Source organism: Zasmidium cellare (assembly GCF_010093935.1).
Source record: "Zasmidium cellare ATCC 36951 unplaced genomic scaffold M409scaffold_50, whole genome shotgun sequence".
Taxonomy (NCBI): Eukaryota; Fungi; Ascomycota; class Dothideomycetes; order Mycosphaerellales; family Mycosphaerellaceae; genus Zasmidium; species Zasmidium cellare.
Window position 1 is genome coordinate 180,521 of NW_022986994.1, and position 14,416 is coordinate 194,936.

At 54.0% G+C, this 14,416-nt stretch overlaps 7 protein-coding genes across 7 annotated transcripts; 3 read left to right on the forward strand and 4 right to left on the reverse strand.

Annotated features, from left to right (window-relative positions):
* Positions 1-478: 478 nt before the first annotated feature.
* Positions 479-2,776, forward strand: M409DRAFT_70603 (uncharacterized protein; the record flags this gene model as incomplete). Its single annotated transcript, XM_033818813.1, has 4 exons — positions 479-779; positions 1,031-1,880; positions 1,937-2,393; positions 2,456-2,776. The coding sequence occupies 4 exons, from the start codon at positions 479-481 to the stop codon at positions 2,774-2,776; spliced, it is 1,929 nt and encodes a 642-aa protein (XP_033661151.1).
* An 802-nt stretch (positions 2,777-3,578) lies between these two features.
* M409DRAFT_70604 (uncharacterized protein) lies at positions 3,579-5,167 on the reverse strand (the record flags this gene model as incomplete). Its single annotated transcript, XM_033818814.1, has 5 exons — positions 3,579-3,735; positions 3,790-4,191; positions 4,248-4,805; positions 4,854-4,995; positions 5,116-5,167. 5 exons carry the CDS (start codon positions 5,165-5,167, stop codon positions 3,579-3,581), a joined length of 1,311 nt encoding a protein of 436 aa, XP_033661152.1.
* Positions 5,168-7,274: 2,107 nt separating this feature from the next.
* Positions 7,275-8,027, forward strand: M409DRAFT_29353 (uncharacterized protein; the record flags this gene model as incomplete). Its single annotated transcript, XM_033809425.1, has 2 exons — positions 7,275-7,310; positions 7,431-8,027. The coding sequence occupies 2 exons, from the start codon at positions 7,275-7,277 to the stop codon at positions 8,025-8,027; spliced, it is 633 nt and encodes a 210-aa protein (XP_033661153.1).
* Positions 8,028-8,646: 619 nt separating this feature from the next.
* M409DRAFT_29354 (uncharacterized protein) lies at positions 8,647-8,964 on the forward strand (the record flags this gene model as incomplete). Its single annotated transcript, XM_033809426.1, has 1 exon — positions 8,647-8,964. One exon carries the CDS (start codon positions 8,647-8,649, stop codon positions 8,962-8,964), a length of 318 nt encoding a protein of 105 aa, XP_033661154.1.
* Positions 8,965-9,357: 393 nt separating this feature from the next.
* M409DRAFT_29355 (uncharacterized protein) lies at positions 9,358-10,171 on the reverse strand (the record flags this gene model as incomplete). The annotated part of the gene is made up of 2 exons (XM_033809427.1): positions 9,358-9,881; positions 9,934-10,171. The coding sequence occupies 2 exons, from the start codon at positions 10,169-10,171 to the stop codon at positions 9,358-9,360; spliced, it is 762 nt and encodes a 253-aa protein (XP_033661155.1).
* An 832-nt stretch (positions 10,172-11,003) lies between these two features.
* Positions 11,004-12,289, reverse strand: M409DRAFT_29356 (uncharacterized protein; the record flags this gene model as incomplete). The annotated part of the gene is made up of 3 exons (XM_033809428.1): positions 11,004-11,052; positions 11,104-11,241; positions 11,292-12,289. 3 exons carry the CDS (start codon positions 12,287-12,289, stop codon positions 11,004-11,006), a joined length of 1,185 nt encoding a protein of 394 aa, XP_033661156.1.
* A 349-nt stretch (positions 12,290-12,638) lies between these two features.
* Positions 12,639-14,237, reverse strand: M409DRAFT_70606 (uncharacterized protein; the record flags this gene model as incomplete). The annotated part of the gene is made up of 2 exons (XM_033818815.1): positions 12,639-12,824; positions 12,918-14,237. 2 exons carry the CDS (start codon positions 14,235-14,237, stop codon positions 12,639-12,641), a joined length of 1,506 nt encoding a protein of 501 aa, XP_033661157.1.
* Positions 14,238-14,416: the final 179 nt, after the last annotated feature.

Here is a 14,416-nt window from a genome sequence, read left to right on the forward strand (position 1 = left end):
GATTGTGTGGTCAAGGCAATGGATTTTCGCCAATGGATTGACCCAGCGAAGTCCGGCATTGGTGATAATCATGCTTGATTTGAGCGAACCATTGGGCGGGAGATGTTCACGTTGTTCTCGCTTTCGTTATATGCTTTTCCCAGGGGATGTGGCAGTATCATGCACGGCCGCGTTGATGGGTTCATTAGAGCGCGCTCGTCCCCTTCATCAACAGGTTTGGGTTTCTATCTGATTCAATCTTCGCGATGGAGTCCGCTCAACGACAAACTACGCAGAAGTTCCTGCACAAATTCCCTCAAATCCGGCGCTGGAGGCCCCGACATGTCAATTCGGAGAGTGCGCTGGGAGGGCATGCGAATGGGGGAGATGAGTCGAAGATGTTGGTTTACAGCCTGGTCAGACTCCCTCTCAATCGTGTCGCCCATCCACACTGACTGGTTGATTGCAGAGAAACCTCGCCGACGAGTCCGTCTCGAGCATGTCACCAGACCAATGCGCGCACACCATCGGCCAGGCCTTGATCACGGGCCACGACAAAGACGTCGACGGCGAGCCGCTGGTGGAGTTTGCGGCTTCGCCTGTGCCGAGATACACGCCTATGCCTATCCCGGTCAGGATGTCGAGTGCTAGGACGGGACTGGTTGGTGAGCAAGATGAATGTGCGGGTGAGGGGCAGAATGGTAGCTGTGCGAGCGAGAGTGGGAAGCATGTCGATGAGGCTGATGGGGCGTCTTTTAATTTGGAGGGGCTTGAGGAGGAGGGGAGTGGAGGGCAGGCGAGTGAGGGGACGTCGCTACGGGGGAGGCCAAGGTATAGTATCTTCCCGCCGTGAGTCGCCGTAGTTCGAAGGGCTGTCACTAACAAGCTGACTCTTTGACTAGAACGAGACCTCCGGCACCAACACCGCCGAGTCCTGAAGTCAGTTCGAAAGCTCCATCCAGGGCTGGCAACGTTCCGTATACGTACGACAATGGCCTTGAGCGCCCACATCGTGATCGACCGCACGGCAGCCTTCGGACGGCGTTGTCAGGCTCAACGGCCGCGGTCCAGCAACAACAACAGCTTCCTGCTCTGCAGAACCCACTGGCCGACAAATGTGACGTACCACACACCGAGCTCAACAACGTCGACGACCCTGACTGTTGGGACGTGATCAAGTCCACTCACCAGGAACAGCTCAACGGAGTATACTCCCTCGAAGAGCGAGCCTCACAACTCTACAGCAGCGAACACCTCAGCCTGATCCTCGACGACCCCAAATTCCGGCTCAAATTCTCCAACTTCCTCCGCAAACACCGCCCCTGGAGACTCCCCGTCCTCGCCTTCTACTGGAAAGCCTACAAAGCCCTCAAAGCCCTCCACTACACCAACTCGCTCATCGACGCCCTCTCCGCGAGCACCCCGACATCTCGAACCACCTTCGCCATCCCAACCCACGCCGCGAGCCCAGACCTCATCGCCGTCTCCCACCAAGCCTTCGAAGAACTCCGCCGCGAAGACCTGCACTACTACATCTCGCACGCCTACATCACCATCGTCTCCGCCGTCGTCCACCGCCGCATCACGGGCAACCTCTCCGCGCACCTGCGCGAAACTTCGCACGGCCTCGCCGAGGTCTTCTGCATCACCGACCCGTCGCGCCCCAACAATCCCATCATCCTCGCCTCGCAGGAGTTCACGCGCCACTCGGGCTGCGCGCTGAATTACATCTTGGGCCGCAACTGTAATTTCATGCAGGGCCCTGGGACCACGATGGATTCGAGGAGGCGCTTTGCGGTGACGTGTCAGGAGGGACGGGATCATACGGAGATTTTTGTGAATTATCGTAGGGATGGGAGTCCGTTTTTGAGTTTGGTTATGAATGCGCCGTTGTTGGATAGGTAGGTTGCTGAGACCGTCGAGGTTTGGCGATATATCGCTAATGAGATCGATACAGTCGAGGGAACGTCCGCTACTTCCTAGGCGCCCAGGTGGACGTCTCCGGCCTCCTGAAAGAATGCAGCGGCATGGCGAGTCTACGAAAACTGATCGAGCAGCAACAACAGCCACCACCACCCTCTCCCAACGCACAATCTCACGAATCACCAACCCAACAACCCCTCGACCCCCACCGCGAAATCAAAGCCCTCAGCCAGCTCTTCAACGCCGAGGAACTCGACATCATCCGCATGCACGGCGGGTACTTGCTCCAAGGATCGCACTACGTGCACACGACCACCTCCGACGCAGGACCCGCCACGACCAGCAAAGCGCCCCGGCGGGTGCTGATCGAAGACGGGGTGGGGGATGGGTTCGATGAGGCGAAGAGACCCGCCGCTGCGGAGCCTGGCGTGGCGCCGAAGAACCCCGTCGAGAACCAGACGGCGGGGAGTCTCGAGGGCGTGTACAAACACGTAAGTGTGCCACTCAACCTCCCCCAAATCCACGCCCCCCTAACACCCCATCTCATCAACAGTACCTCCTCGTCCGCCCGCACCCCTCCCTCCGGATCCTCTTCGTCTCGCCGCGCCTGCGCTGCCCAGGAATGCTGCAGTCGCACTTCCTGCACCACATCAGCGGGCGGCTGCGGCAGGATCTGGAGGTGGCGTTTCGCGAGGGAAATGCCGTGACGGCGAAGGTCAAGTGGTTGGATGTTGTGGATGAGCGAGGGGGCGGGGAGGAGGAGGGAAGGACGAGATGGGTGCATTGTACGCCGTTGATGCATTATGAGGAGAGGATTGGGTTGTGGATGGTGGTTGTTGTGGGTGAGGAGGAGGTGGAGGAGGGGGTTGTGTAGATTTTGTGTGGGGGGGGGGGGGTTTGAGTGTAGATGGGGAAGGGATTGATTCTGTGGTGGTAGTCATTTCTTCGAAGAAAACCCACTCACGGCTATCATCGTCTCTAAGTCCAGCGTCCTCGAACACCCGACGAACAACATATCGAGCCTGGCAAACGTACAAAAAGAAAACCAGAGACGGCACCCATCGCCCACCATCCCACCCCAAAAACTCCCATGGAGGTCCCAATGCCCCAACCCAGTTCTCAGAGTTCCGCCGCCGACATCAACGAAAGCTTATCACCCCAGAACCGGAAAGTAAAGAGAGATTCTCTGCCCATAGCCCCCTCTGAATGCTACCGATTGCACCATTCCCCCACGTTTTGCGAAGACGCTTGGTAGAAGGGGAGGGGTTTTCGACTTATAGACACTCAGTTTTGACAGAACTGGTCTGCGGGAAGGGACAGTGTGATGCGAGGGAGGGGGAGGGGGTGTTTGGGTCCGGGACTGGGCTGGATTCGGGAGCGCTGGGCATTGGGGTCGAAGGAGGTGCTGGTTTCGTTTCGCTTTGCTTTCCGCTTGCGAATTTTTGATATTTTGATTCTTTCTTTCCTTCATTATCTTTCGTGTGTATACTGCCGTCGCTCGTGTCGACATATCGTGGTGTCGTAATAACCCGCTTCACACCTAGACTCCGTCCACTCCCCAGAATTCTGCACATTACCGTGACCGAAACTCCTCGCTTTTGGCTTGCCGAGAAATATTATCGTTGATCGTCGAACATCGCGTTGTAATACTGATTGGCCGTCATCGTCGTCTCAGATCATAATGCCGTCCCGGGCGGTAATGATTTTGCATCGCGCGGCGCCATTGAAGCTGGGATCGCCGTCGTCGTGGGTTCTGTGAGGACAGCGCCTTTGCATGTCAGGACATGTTCTAGTGCGAATTCGAGGTCGTTTTGTTCGACGATTGCGCCAAATCTGGGGACTGTGAGTCGACATGTCTATGTTTGCTCTTGAAGGGCCAAGACTCACCTGTAGCAATGAACCTTGGACAGCAGGGTCTCTTTGAGAAGCGAAAAGTCATTCACACCCAAATGCCGAAAGCGTTGGTCTTGCATAATCTTCATCCACGCTTTCACTGGCGGTAGTTCAGGATCGTTGACTTCCAGTTGTGAGCTGAGGTCCAACAGCCGAAGCAGATCGTCTCGTCTTAGGCCGTCGGGGAACTGTGTTGGATATCGTTTACCGGGATCATTCATTAGGAGACTGTAAGGTGGCGAGGTATGCATCAATGCATGGCCACTGATGTGTTGGTTCTTGCCATCGTCTGGGACTTCGAGGGGTTGGCCGCTCATCTCGCCTTGCTGGGAGGCCTGGTAGTTGTGGGCTCGTACGTGCAGGTACTGGATGTGGCCCATGCAGGGTCTTTCTAATCTGAACATACAGTCAGTATCGCAGATGCCTCTCTAGCACTTTTTTCGTCGACGTACGATAATACAAAGTCCATAGCTAAATCGTCGTAGTCCATTTGTATAGGAGGAAGTTCTGCGACGAGCTGAGCCGAGCTGAATCTTCTCACGTCCAACTCAGTCGACTCCGTCTTTATCGGTGGTGAGGTTTCCTGGAGCGCTCCGTCAGACGCAAAGCCCCGGGACTCGCAGAGTTCCCACGCACTCTGTTGCCAGTGGGTCGTCACGGGTTCCTGCGTACCGTATTCCTGTATTGGGCCGCTTGGGTCGACGACCATACCAGGATACCCGTCAGCCACGGACAGACTGTTGTTTCTGGTGACGTCGCAGCTTACAGAGGTGCCCTCGTAGCCAGAATCGGTGGAGGACGAGGACGACTGGATAATCTCACGCATCCGTTGATTTTCCTCGAGGAGCTTTTGATTGTCTGCAAATAGTCGGTCTCTCTCGCTGAGCAGTTCATCTCGAGCACTGGATGCGCCGTCACGCTCGCGAGATGCAGTCACGAAGAGCTCCTTCAGGCGCAAGACTTCGAGTTCTAACTCTTTTGTGTACTGCTCTTTGCGCTCTCGGTGTGTTCTTGACACGGTCAGTGGTGCTTTGCGATGATGGATACGAACAGCCTACCTTTGAGCTTGTCGATTCCGCTCGAGCTTCTCGGACGGGGCAGGCTTTGCATCACGCTTGGGTCCAGGCTTCTTCTTCCTCTGCTGTGACGACGACGGGTCGGGAAAGGTGTGGTCAATGACCATTTCACCCTGACTACTGGCTGCAGAACATAAGCTTAATGTTAAGGTCATTGGCCGTGCGCGCGCTCATTGGCAGGGGACGCAACACTTCGGAGGCATCTAGACAGAGCACGGCGCGTGGAGTCGATGGCAGAGCTTACCTGAGGCAGTGGACGCACCGCCATCCGGCACCAGAGGTCTCTGTTGGTTCATACTGAGTGAAGATGGCCCGCAAAGAGAGAGGAGGGCAGGGGCAAGGTCGTTCCGTCACAGTGGTGTGTCGAACCTTAATATGCGTTCGAGCATGCAATCCTCATGGCACCATTGCCCGCCCGAGTCGACCGCAGGTAGCGAACAAGGTCTGTACGTCGATCGCCAAAGGGCCAGGCGTGCTGATAAATGCCAAGCGAGCCGCTGTCGACAACCAGGGCGTGACACAAAGACTCCACGAGGCGGTCAGGCGTGGCTCCTTTGCGTGCTGGGAGCAGGTCGGTTTCTCGTGGGCGGTTTTCGTCAAGCGATGTTCGGGAGAAGGGCAGAGCAAAGGATGGCCGTGGTACACTACTGGGCCGGATGCACGGACTTGCATCCGAGGTCAAAGTTGGGTGAGGTGGATGACGCTAGTGGTGCTGCCGCCGTGCTCGAGCTGGTCAGGCGTGAAGAAGTTTCGACAGCAGGAAGCAGCTGCTAGTAATGTGCATGGAGTCGTGCTGAAGACATTGATGGGGATGACGATGAGGGTGTGAGTTGCATCGGGAAGGTCGTTCGGCGGGATGCCCCGTCGTCGGCCCAAGCACGTGCACGCATGGCACGGACCAGTGAGTGGGGGCTCGCCACGCTTTTCACTTCCGCGGAGAAAGGCATGTCCTTCAGTCACTTCACCCCTACTTCGTGCTATTGCACTTTTTCATCAGCCTTCTCTTCGCCACTTCGACCCTTTCTTCTGGAGACACCATTCGTGTGCGCGAGTAAAGAGGGAAGCCGCTTGTCAAGCGTGCATGGACGCCACTACTTATGCAGGGTTCTCAACGCTGCTCATGCAGCGTTCCGCTTCTTCTCTCGTCACTGCACGATACCCATCTTCGGGATATGGTGGCACGCTTTCGGCGCGAGCGCCGTGCTCATATATGTTGATGCATGGCATAGTGCACAACCGCCTTCCTGCCGACTGTTGAAAGTCTCTCTCGCCAGTGCCGGGTCGTCCTTCCGGAGAAGGTCTGTTATATGGTTGATTGTTGATTTGGCCCGTGACCTGCGCCAGGAAGGGTATACGACATCGATGCCATGACGTTGGGCCCACGGTCCAACAATGAGTGCAATCTGCCCTGCCTCTTGAGCACGGAAAGCCCCCCGCCAGATCGCAGATGCCTGTTCTGTTTCGCGGTTATCGCGGCACTCAAGATGTCTCTGGAGCAGGAGACAATGTCTGGACATCTTGGCCTGATATGTCGTGTAACCGCAACCAACGCCCCCTGACGTATATCCAGCTCGGAAAAGACATCCATCAACTCGGAGCCGATGGAAAAGACAAGCAACGGACTCCACTCCGACATGTTGTGCAACCTCTCGGGACGCCGTTGACGTGCAGCCATGTGCGCAGACGAAATGTTTGCTGACTGGCCTTCATGGGGATCTGTGATGGACCGCAATCGCAGATTCAAGACTACATTCAATCAGCCTCTGATGCGCATTTGGTCTTACCGTCTTCTGGAATGACGAATGTTTCGCAATCGATGAAGGCCCCTGTCAGGATTGAAGACCGTTGGCTCCTAACCCAGACCTTGTCTTGTTGTGTCCTGAGAGTATTCAGTGTTGATCATGGGCTGGCGCTTGGAGAAGGTAGGTGAGAGACAGGTGAGAATGTCCTCGTTGGTCTGCTCAGCCTGGACCGTACGAGGATATCGTTTCTATTGCATGCTTGTAGCGATTAAGCTGACTATGGGAGTGCGGGTTGGTCGACACGTTGCCTGGTTTTAGAGACTTGTGCGTGTATATCACTTCGAATGGAACTGCGAGAGTACAGGACGAAATATTGGTCGTGAAGGTCACTCGAGCGCCCCCAACCCCTTCTTGATCCGATCGAGTGAACGACCACTCATTTTCGAGATATACGCAACCGACACATCTTTCGCCAAATGTTCTTTGTTCCTAAAGTCAAACATTGCCTTGGCCATAATTTGATGATTTGGAGGACTCTGCCGAAAAGGCTTGGCAGCTAGGCAAAGGAGTCGCTGCCTGAACTTTGAGGCACGCTATGATATCAGTATATCAACGATACCCTTTGGTAGTCCATGCCCTATCACCACTCAACTCAACAGCCATGCCACCCCCATCGCCTCCACCCGAGGACGAGCAAGTACGCCCTGGACGTCTTCGGCCAGTCTGCTGCACTGTAGATGTGACCGCGGAGGCGAGTACTCACAATTCCAACAGCATACAGATGCAATCGTAGAACTGACTCAAATAAAATGCATAGTTCAAAGACCACTTCCTCGATGTCAACGCCAGCGACTTTGTCGAAAGCTTCTTCGTCTTCGTCGACGATCTAACGGCACAACACACCGAGGAAGCCGTCCACGGCGAGAACCACGACGTCGTCAACGGCCCTTTCAAAAACAAAACTCCCGGAGAGTGCCACGCCATCCTCCGCCGCCTCCAACGAGACAACGGCTCCGAGCTCAACTGGTCCGCCTTCGTCATTCTGGACGAGCGCTCTTTGCGCGACGACACGGCAATCATCGTCAGCGATGGCGCATGGGACGGCGTTCTCGACACCGTCCGTTCCGTTTTCAGCGTGATTGATAGGACGCTTGGTTTGCTCTTGATCGGGGATATTAGTTTTGATGAGTGTATGGAGGAAGCTCGCGTGGCGAAGGATGGCCTTTGGCGTTTCAGGCATACCGATACGTTTCCTGGTGGCGAGGGTGGGAAGCCGTTCGATTGGGTGAGGGATGGGTTTGAGTATGATTTTCATGAGGGGAAGTGGGTTGAGGTTGGGCGGGAGGGTGGAGTTGAGGAGACGAGGGATAGGGTCGAAAGACTCGAGTTGGAGGAGAGGGGCGACGCTCCGTAGAATCTAACAAGTCCGCTTCCCTTGCAATATCGACTTGGCGGTGAATGCTTCCACACATCTATAACTTGTCGAGGCGACCCTTGACCACATTTGTGAGGAGCAGTGCCTAGAAAGGCAGTTTCTCACGTCGTCAAAATGCTATTGCATAGAGCAATCGACTGGGATTCATCATCATGCATGACCAGATGTTGATCTCGTCTCGCCCCGCTCCAGGACACATGAGACGGGTCCGGGTGGCAGGCACAACTGAAGTTACGTCTAGTTTCGCTCTCGGGATTCAATCATGAAGTCGTTCCAAATCATGTCAGGCGAAAAATGTGGGCAGGACGGAGAGCCAGTCTGCTGTGCCGCCAGAGCTGCCAGCTGACGTCGTGTATTTATACGGCACTGAACCCACGTTAAAATATAGTCAATCCCCGAGAAAAGTTCTGTCTATCCCATGCGAGTGTAGGAGATTCGTCTGTTGTAAATCCAGAGCACTCCATTCGAAAGTCCGTAGCAGAACACTCCAGACCTGATCCTCGAACGACCATCACTCCTCAACAGATCCCTATCAGGCTCAAAAGCACGAGCAGAAAGCTCACTACATACCCTTTCACGACATATCCAAGACCTCAAGATGGCCACGCGTACAGTCCGGCCAGACACGCACACACCACCCGACCGAGCCATCCTCGCAGACATCTACGCACGACGAGACGAGACGACCTACCCGACGACTCTTTTCATCGTCACCACCGCGCCCCATCTGGACTTCGATATCCTGGTAGAGTGTAAGGACTTTGCCGCAGCTACGAAGGAGTACGATCTCCTCTACGCGGAGATCATCCAAGGGATTGTCGACGTATTTTCAGGTCCGGATCTTTCTGTCGATGGGATTCCGACTGAGTATCGCACTACGAGACAATACAAAGACATGATTAGTCAGACGCAATGAGATCGTTCAACAGTGCCGCTGCTACTGCGTTGATGCTGATGAAGATACTGTATCTCGGCGGCACCGCGCCGCTCAATGCATCCGGGGCTCTACCCAAGAAAACATACATGGGGATCTGTGTCCCCGATGCTGCCTGTTCAAGGGGGCAAAGCTTGCTGTAGTCAGAAATCTCACATACATAAGAGTGGGAAAGGAAGGAACAAATCCCTCTCACAAGTCTCTCGATACCTGGCAATATATCTTCGTTGAAACATTATGCATTACATATCTCCACTCCCACCGTCTCAAAGCATTAATCTCATTCTCTTTCGAATGCATCCCATCAATTCATAACATCAGTCATATCAGCGAGCGTCAAGAAGTCATTCATCAACAAAATCATCTCATCATTCCTCACAACACCCCCAGAGCGCCCGCCGAAGAAGTCGAGGCAGCAGCAGCCGAGGACGAAGAACTATCGCCATAACCCGCGGCCGTCGCAGCAGAAGTCGTCGACGAACTCTCACCATACGCCGTTGCCGCAGCCGCAGAGCTAGAGGATGGACTAGCGCCATACTCCGTGGCGGTGGCCGCCGCTGTGGAAGTAGCAACGACAGCTCCATTCGAGCAACTGCTATAATACGCACACGAGGTGGACGTCGCTGTGGCGATGCTCGTGCTTGAGGTCGCGTATTCCGAAGTCGTGGTGTACGAGCTCGGCGTGCTGGTGTAGACGGTTGATTCCACGTATGTCTCTGACGTGTACAGCGTCTCGTAGGAGGAGGTTGCTGGGCAGGTTGTTTCCGAGGGAACGACGGTGGTGTAGGAGGCTTTGTAGGACACCGTTGAGGTTTGGCAGATTGTGGTGACGGAGCTGGTTGTGTAGGTTATTGTTGAGGTTGGGTAGACTGTCGAGACTGTTGAGTACGTCGTTGGGACTGTGAGGTGTAAGTGGTTGATCGAGGGATTTGGCAGGGATATTGGATTTACCATAGCTGGTGACAGTGTAATAGCTCTTGACCTCCGTGGTCGTGGTAACAGGCTGATACTGTGTTACAGTAACCGTCTGAACGGCATTGTAAGACACCGTCGAAACGTAAGGCTGGTAGACAGCAGAGCACGTCGAGCTCGTCACGTAGTTCGTGCAAGCCGCTGAAGTCGAAGCATCAGGTGCTGGCAAAGCAGCAGCGAGGCCAGCAAGGGCAACGATTGTGTTGAGGACCTGCATCGTGAAATTATCTTCTTCTCGTGATCTTCAACGTCGTGTCGTGCTAGGGAGTTGGCGGATCCTTGGAACGACAGTCTCGTGGAGCGAACGTGTGTACCAACGAAGGTAGTAGACGTAATGTGCCGAACCATGGTCGCAGGAACGGGTTACGAGAGTCTTATACAGAGCATAGTCGATGTACTTCTGTACAAAATGATCGGCGTCCACTATTCGCTGGAACGTGTGCTGACACGCCAAATGCAGTGCTGGAGGAGCGTAGCGAGCTGAGCAACGTTGTGGCAATCAGCAATGTCGAACGGCGCAATCAATGAGGGCTTGGCATATGTCGAGGCCTGCAATATCTGCTGGTGTTGACTGGTTTTAGATTGAAGTATTGATGACTTTGCGTTTGGCCGTCGATGTTTGTATAGATTACAGAGTATTGAGTGAACGATCCTTCACTTGCATGTGAGTGGATTGCGGAGGTGGGTCTGGGGAAGTGAAGTGAACGTTCAAGATGAGAAGACCGTTGGAAAGCGGGCGACAACGTCTTGTGCTCACCATGCTCGACTTGTCCTCTACCGAGACAGGAGGCTCATTCTCAACTGTATTGCGATTCGCGTTTCCATACGCGAGAGGCGTTGTTCCCGTGGCTGGGATACTCGAAGTATGAATCGCCTCAGGCACGCACAAAGCCGGACGACCCCTTTACATTCGATTGTGGTGTCCATAAAAGGACTTGAAAAGAAATTGAAGATACGACCAGCGCTACAGCATAGATTACAGTACATTGAGAAGGCATACAGAGGTTCTACGTGCACTATTACCTACACAGCCGTGTCGTTGTTCCTGCTCAACGAGCAGTCTCAATCCCGAGCATGCTCACCCAATCGACGGAATCCCTGCAAGATGTTAGTGTCGCATATAGACGCTACAGCTCATACCCTACTCACGTTGGAGTGGGAAGAGCGCCATCGTCCCCAGGCGGCGCAGTGGTAGCCGGAGCAGCAACGTCAGGAAGAGTAGCTGTGGATGTGCCGACATAAACAGTAGTGGTGCTGGTACGGCGGATGGTTGATCTTATCGTGGTACTGCAGGAATGGTCAGCAAACTCCCATAATAGGATGTAGACAAGACATACATAGCGTCAGAACTCGTTGGAGTGGCATTTTCAAGCGTCATGGTAATGTAGCTCGTAGGCGCTGTGGTTGGTGTCACCTTCTCACGCTCAGTCGTCTCAAGTTCGGTCTTGTATTCCAGCTCCATGTCTGTAGTCATCCTGAAGGTGCTGACTGCTTCAGTGATGTTCGCGGCGTAGGTAGCAACGATGACTTGCGCATTTCCGTGGATTGTAGTCGATATGTTAACCGACGTCGTAGTTGTGGCAGTCTCCGTGAGAAGCGAAGTATGCCAGACTTCGTATTGCTCAATACACTCGTTGGTACCGTTGGCGTACTTGGCGCACACCTTTAGTCGGACTTCTTCAGGTGCAAGTCCAGCTGTGACCGCTTCCCATGGAGCCACCAGATACGTGGTGAGCGTTTGGATTGTTGGTGCCGGTGTGATGGCAGCACTTGCGCTTGCTGCTAGGCCAGCAGATACCGTTGCGTTCACAGTTGGTCTGGCCAAGACATAGCCATATTCAGTGGAGAACGTAATATCCTGATCACATGCGCTGACGGTGTATTGCGAGACCAGCCCAGTCAGGGTGGTCGCGCAGACCATAGTGTTTGTCGGGCTGTAGATAGTCTCGCACGTGCCAGTTCCAGTAGGAATCGAGATGGAGTAGTTTCTGTAGGGTGCTGTAATCGTTGTCTGCGGTAACGGTGTGACTGGGAAGACGGCCTGGGGAGGAAGGTCGCAGATGGTGAACTGTGGAACGAAAGAAGTCACGAGCTGGCTTTGCTCTGTGATCGGTATCGGCGTGGCTCCAGGAGATGGCGTAATGTAGGTAAGTACTGCATTGGATGTAGTAACCGCTGGTTCTGCCTGTGTTGTTGGTGCTTCGATCGGCGGACCATCTTGTCTGCGCTCAATCTTGACCGCCTGATGCTTGAAGTGGCGTGGATGAGGTCCAGCTTGTGCTTGAAGAATGAATGTGGAAGTCGCCAATGCGACAAAAGAACGAGCGAGGCCCATAATGAAACGAAGATTCCGTGTTAGCGATGGATGCCCAATACAACGACTGACTGTCGACGCAACCAGTGCTCGGCCGTGGCGTTTGTGGAGAGTTCGTCGTCGCTCTGGATGATCAGGTAAAGGCTACATTCCATCTCCGAAACGCAAAACAAATACGTGGCTGTGGAGGCCGGGGTGAGGAATGTAGAGTGTTGCCCTGGAATAGAAATCTCTTTTTTGGGCGACCTTGCATGAAATGTGATGCCAAGGTGGTTCGGCTTGGGAACAATTGGTTCCTTGCCACGCAATGCCACATTGTACACACATCCGCTCTTTGCTGGTATACTGATCTCGAAACATCAAATCTCCATCATCCAGAATCTTCGTCTGTAAGGTCCTCGTCGCTCTGTGGGGCGATCTTGCCGTTGGGTTTTCGACTACCCTTTCTTGCCAACCGGGCTTGTTCGCGCTTCAACAGCGCTTTTCTGTCTTCATTCAGCTTTCCCATTTTGTCAAAGCTTGTCTTTTGGACTCTCCTCAGTGCGTCCAATTCGAGCTTCAGTTGGGCATTCTCATCTTCCAAAGACATCTTGCCGGCGTCCGCAGAAGGCTCGTCGAGGGCCATGAAGTCCTCATCGGGGCCGTCTGCATGTCCGTTGGACTGATTTGAGGCAGTTTTGCCCCAAGATGCGAGTTCACAGAGACCCTCATCGAGCAATGCCGTTGGAAATGATGGAGCGGTAAGGGCAGTCATGAAATCTGATGGCTTCTTGTGACTCCGTGAGAGGTGCAGGTCTTTGGGGAACCGGACTTGAACAGTATAGTTGCCGGGTACCGTACCAGAGTCTGCAGTATCGAAGGCGGCGAACTTAGGTTTGACAGCTTCATGGATCTTCGTATTCTTTTGCGGACTTGTCGAAGCGGATGTAGCAAATCCAGTGACGGGCAAGAAAGACAGGCAGTTCACCGGCGCCGGCAGCGTGTGTTGTGTCTGCGACGATATGAAATTCCCTCTTGCAACATCCCAGCTCAGAATAGCACCGGACTGATGGCCAGATATCACCACATTTCCGTCGAAGGAAACATCGAGGCTAAGCGTAGCCCCATGAGAAGAGTCCGCAACTTTCCATATTGAGGAAGTAGGCGGCTGAACGGGATCGGTCGGATTCTTGCCATTCTGAACGGCATCAAGAGATCCAATAGGTGAGGCATACAAGTCTATCTGTTGTATGCTGCCATCCTCATATCCCACATAGACAGATCGATCGGCAGGGTCCAGGCACAAGCAGAGCGGAACACCAGGCAAAAGGTATGTTCGCAGCAGGTGATTCGTCCGGTAGTCCCATATCAAGCAAGTCCTATCCTTCGATACAGACACGGCGAAGTTGCAATGCGAGGCGCTGTGTCCAAGTACCAGCGAAGTGATCTCACCGCGATGTGATGAGAAAGTCCTCAGCGGTGAGACATCGCCAGCGGTTGAAAAGGAGAGCAGAGCTGGGACCGACCAAACATGCACCGTGGAATCCTTGGATGCCGAGAGGAGAAAGTTCGATGTCGCATCTACCTTGACCGAAGTGACCGCTTGCAGGTGTGCTTGTGTAGTCGTCACTTGCCTCCCGGAGTATGTCTCCCATAAAAAGATGCGTCCCTCAACAGTTCCAAGGATGAGTACGGAGTCATTGCAGGCCAAAGTGATGGAGGAGATCCGTTCGGTAAAAGGCACAATTGCTTCCTGGTTGCCCTTTTCTCGGTTGTAGACATGTACAACGCCTTTGTTTTCTTGAGCGGCAAATATGTGAGTCTCACTCACAGCCAGACAGTTCGGAGCTGTAGCGGATTTCTTGAGGATGGATCGCTGCTGAGAAAGTGGCTGGAACTCGTGGAGGAAGATGGCTGCATCTTTGGCAATGTTTGTCCCCGGCGGCTTTGTGGGAGTGCCCACAGAGGCTATGAAGTGCTCTGTGAGCATCGCCTCGAAATGTTGGTGCGTTGTCTGATGTTTCCGTGTTCAAGCAGAGAATTCGAGATCCAAGGTTCGGATAATTGACCGGCTAACCCTTTCTGCCTTGTTGCCTGAATTCGGATATCTCGGCTAACTGTGTCCAACGTCAACTCTGTTCAACGGCAGCACCATCTTCGCTCTCAGGA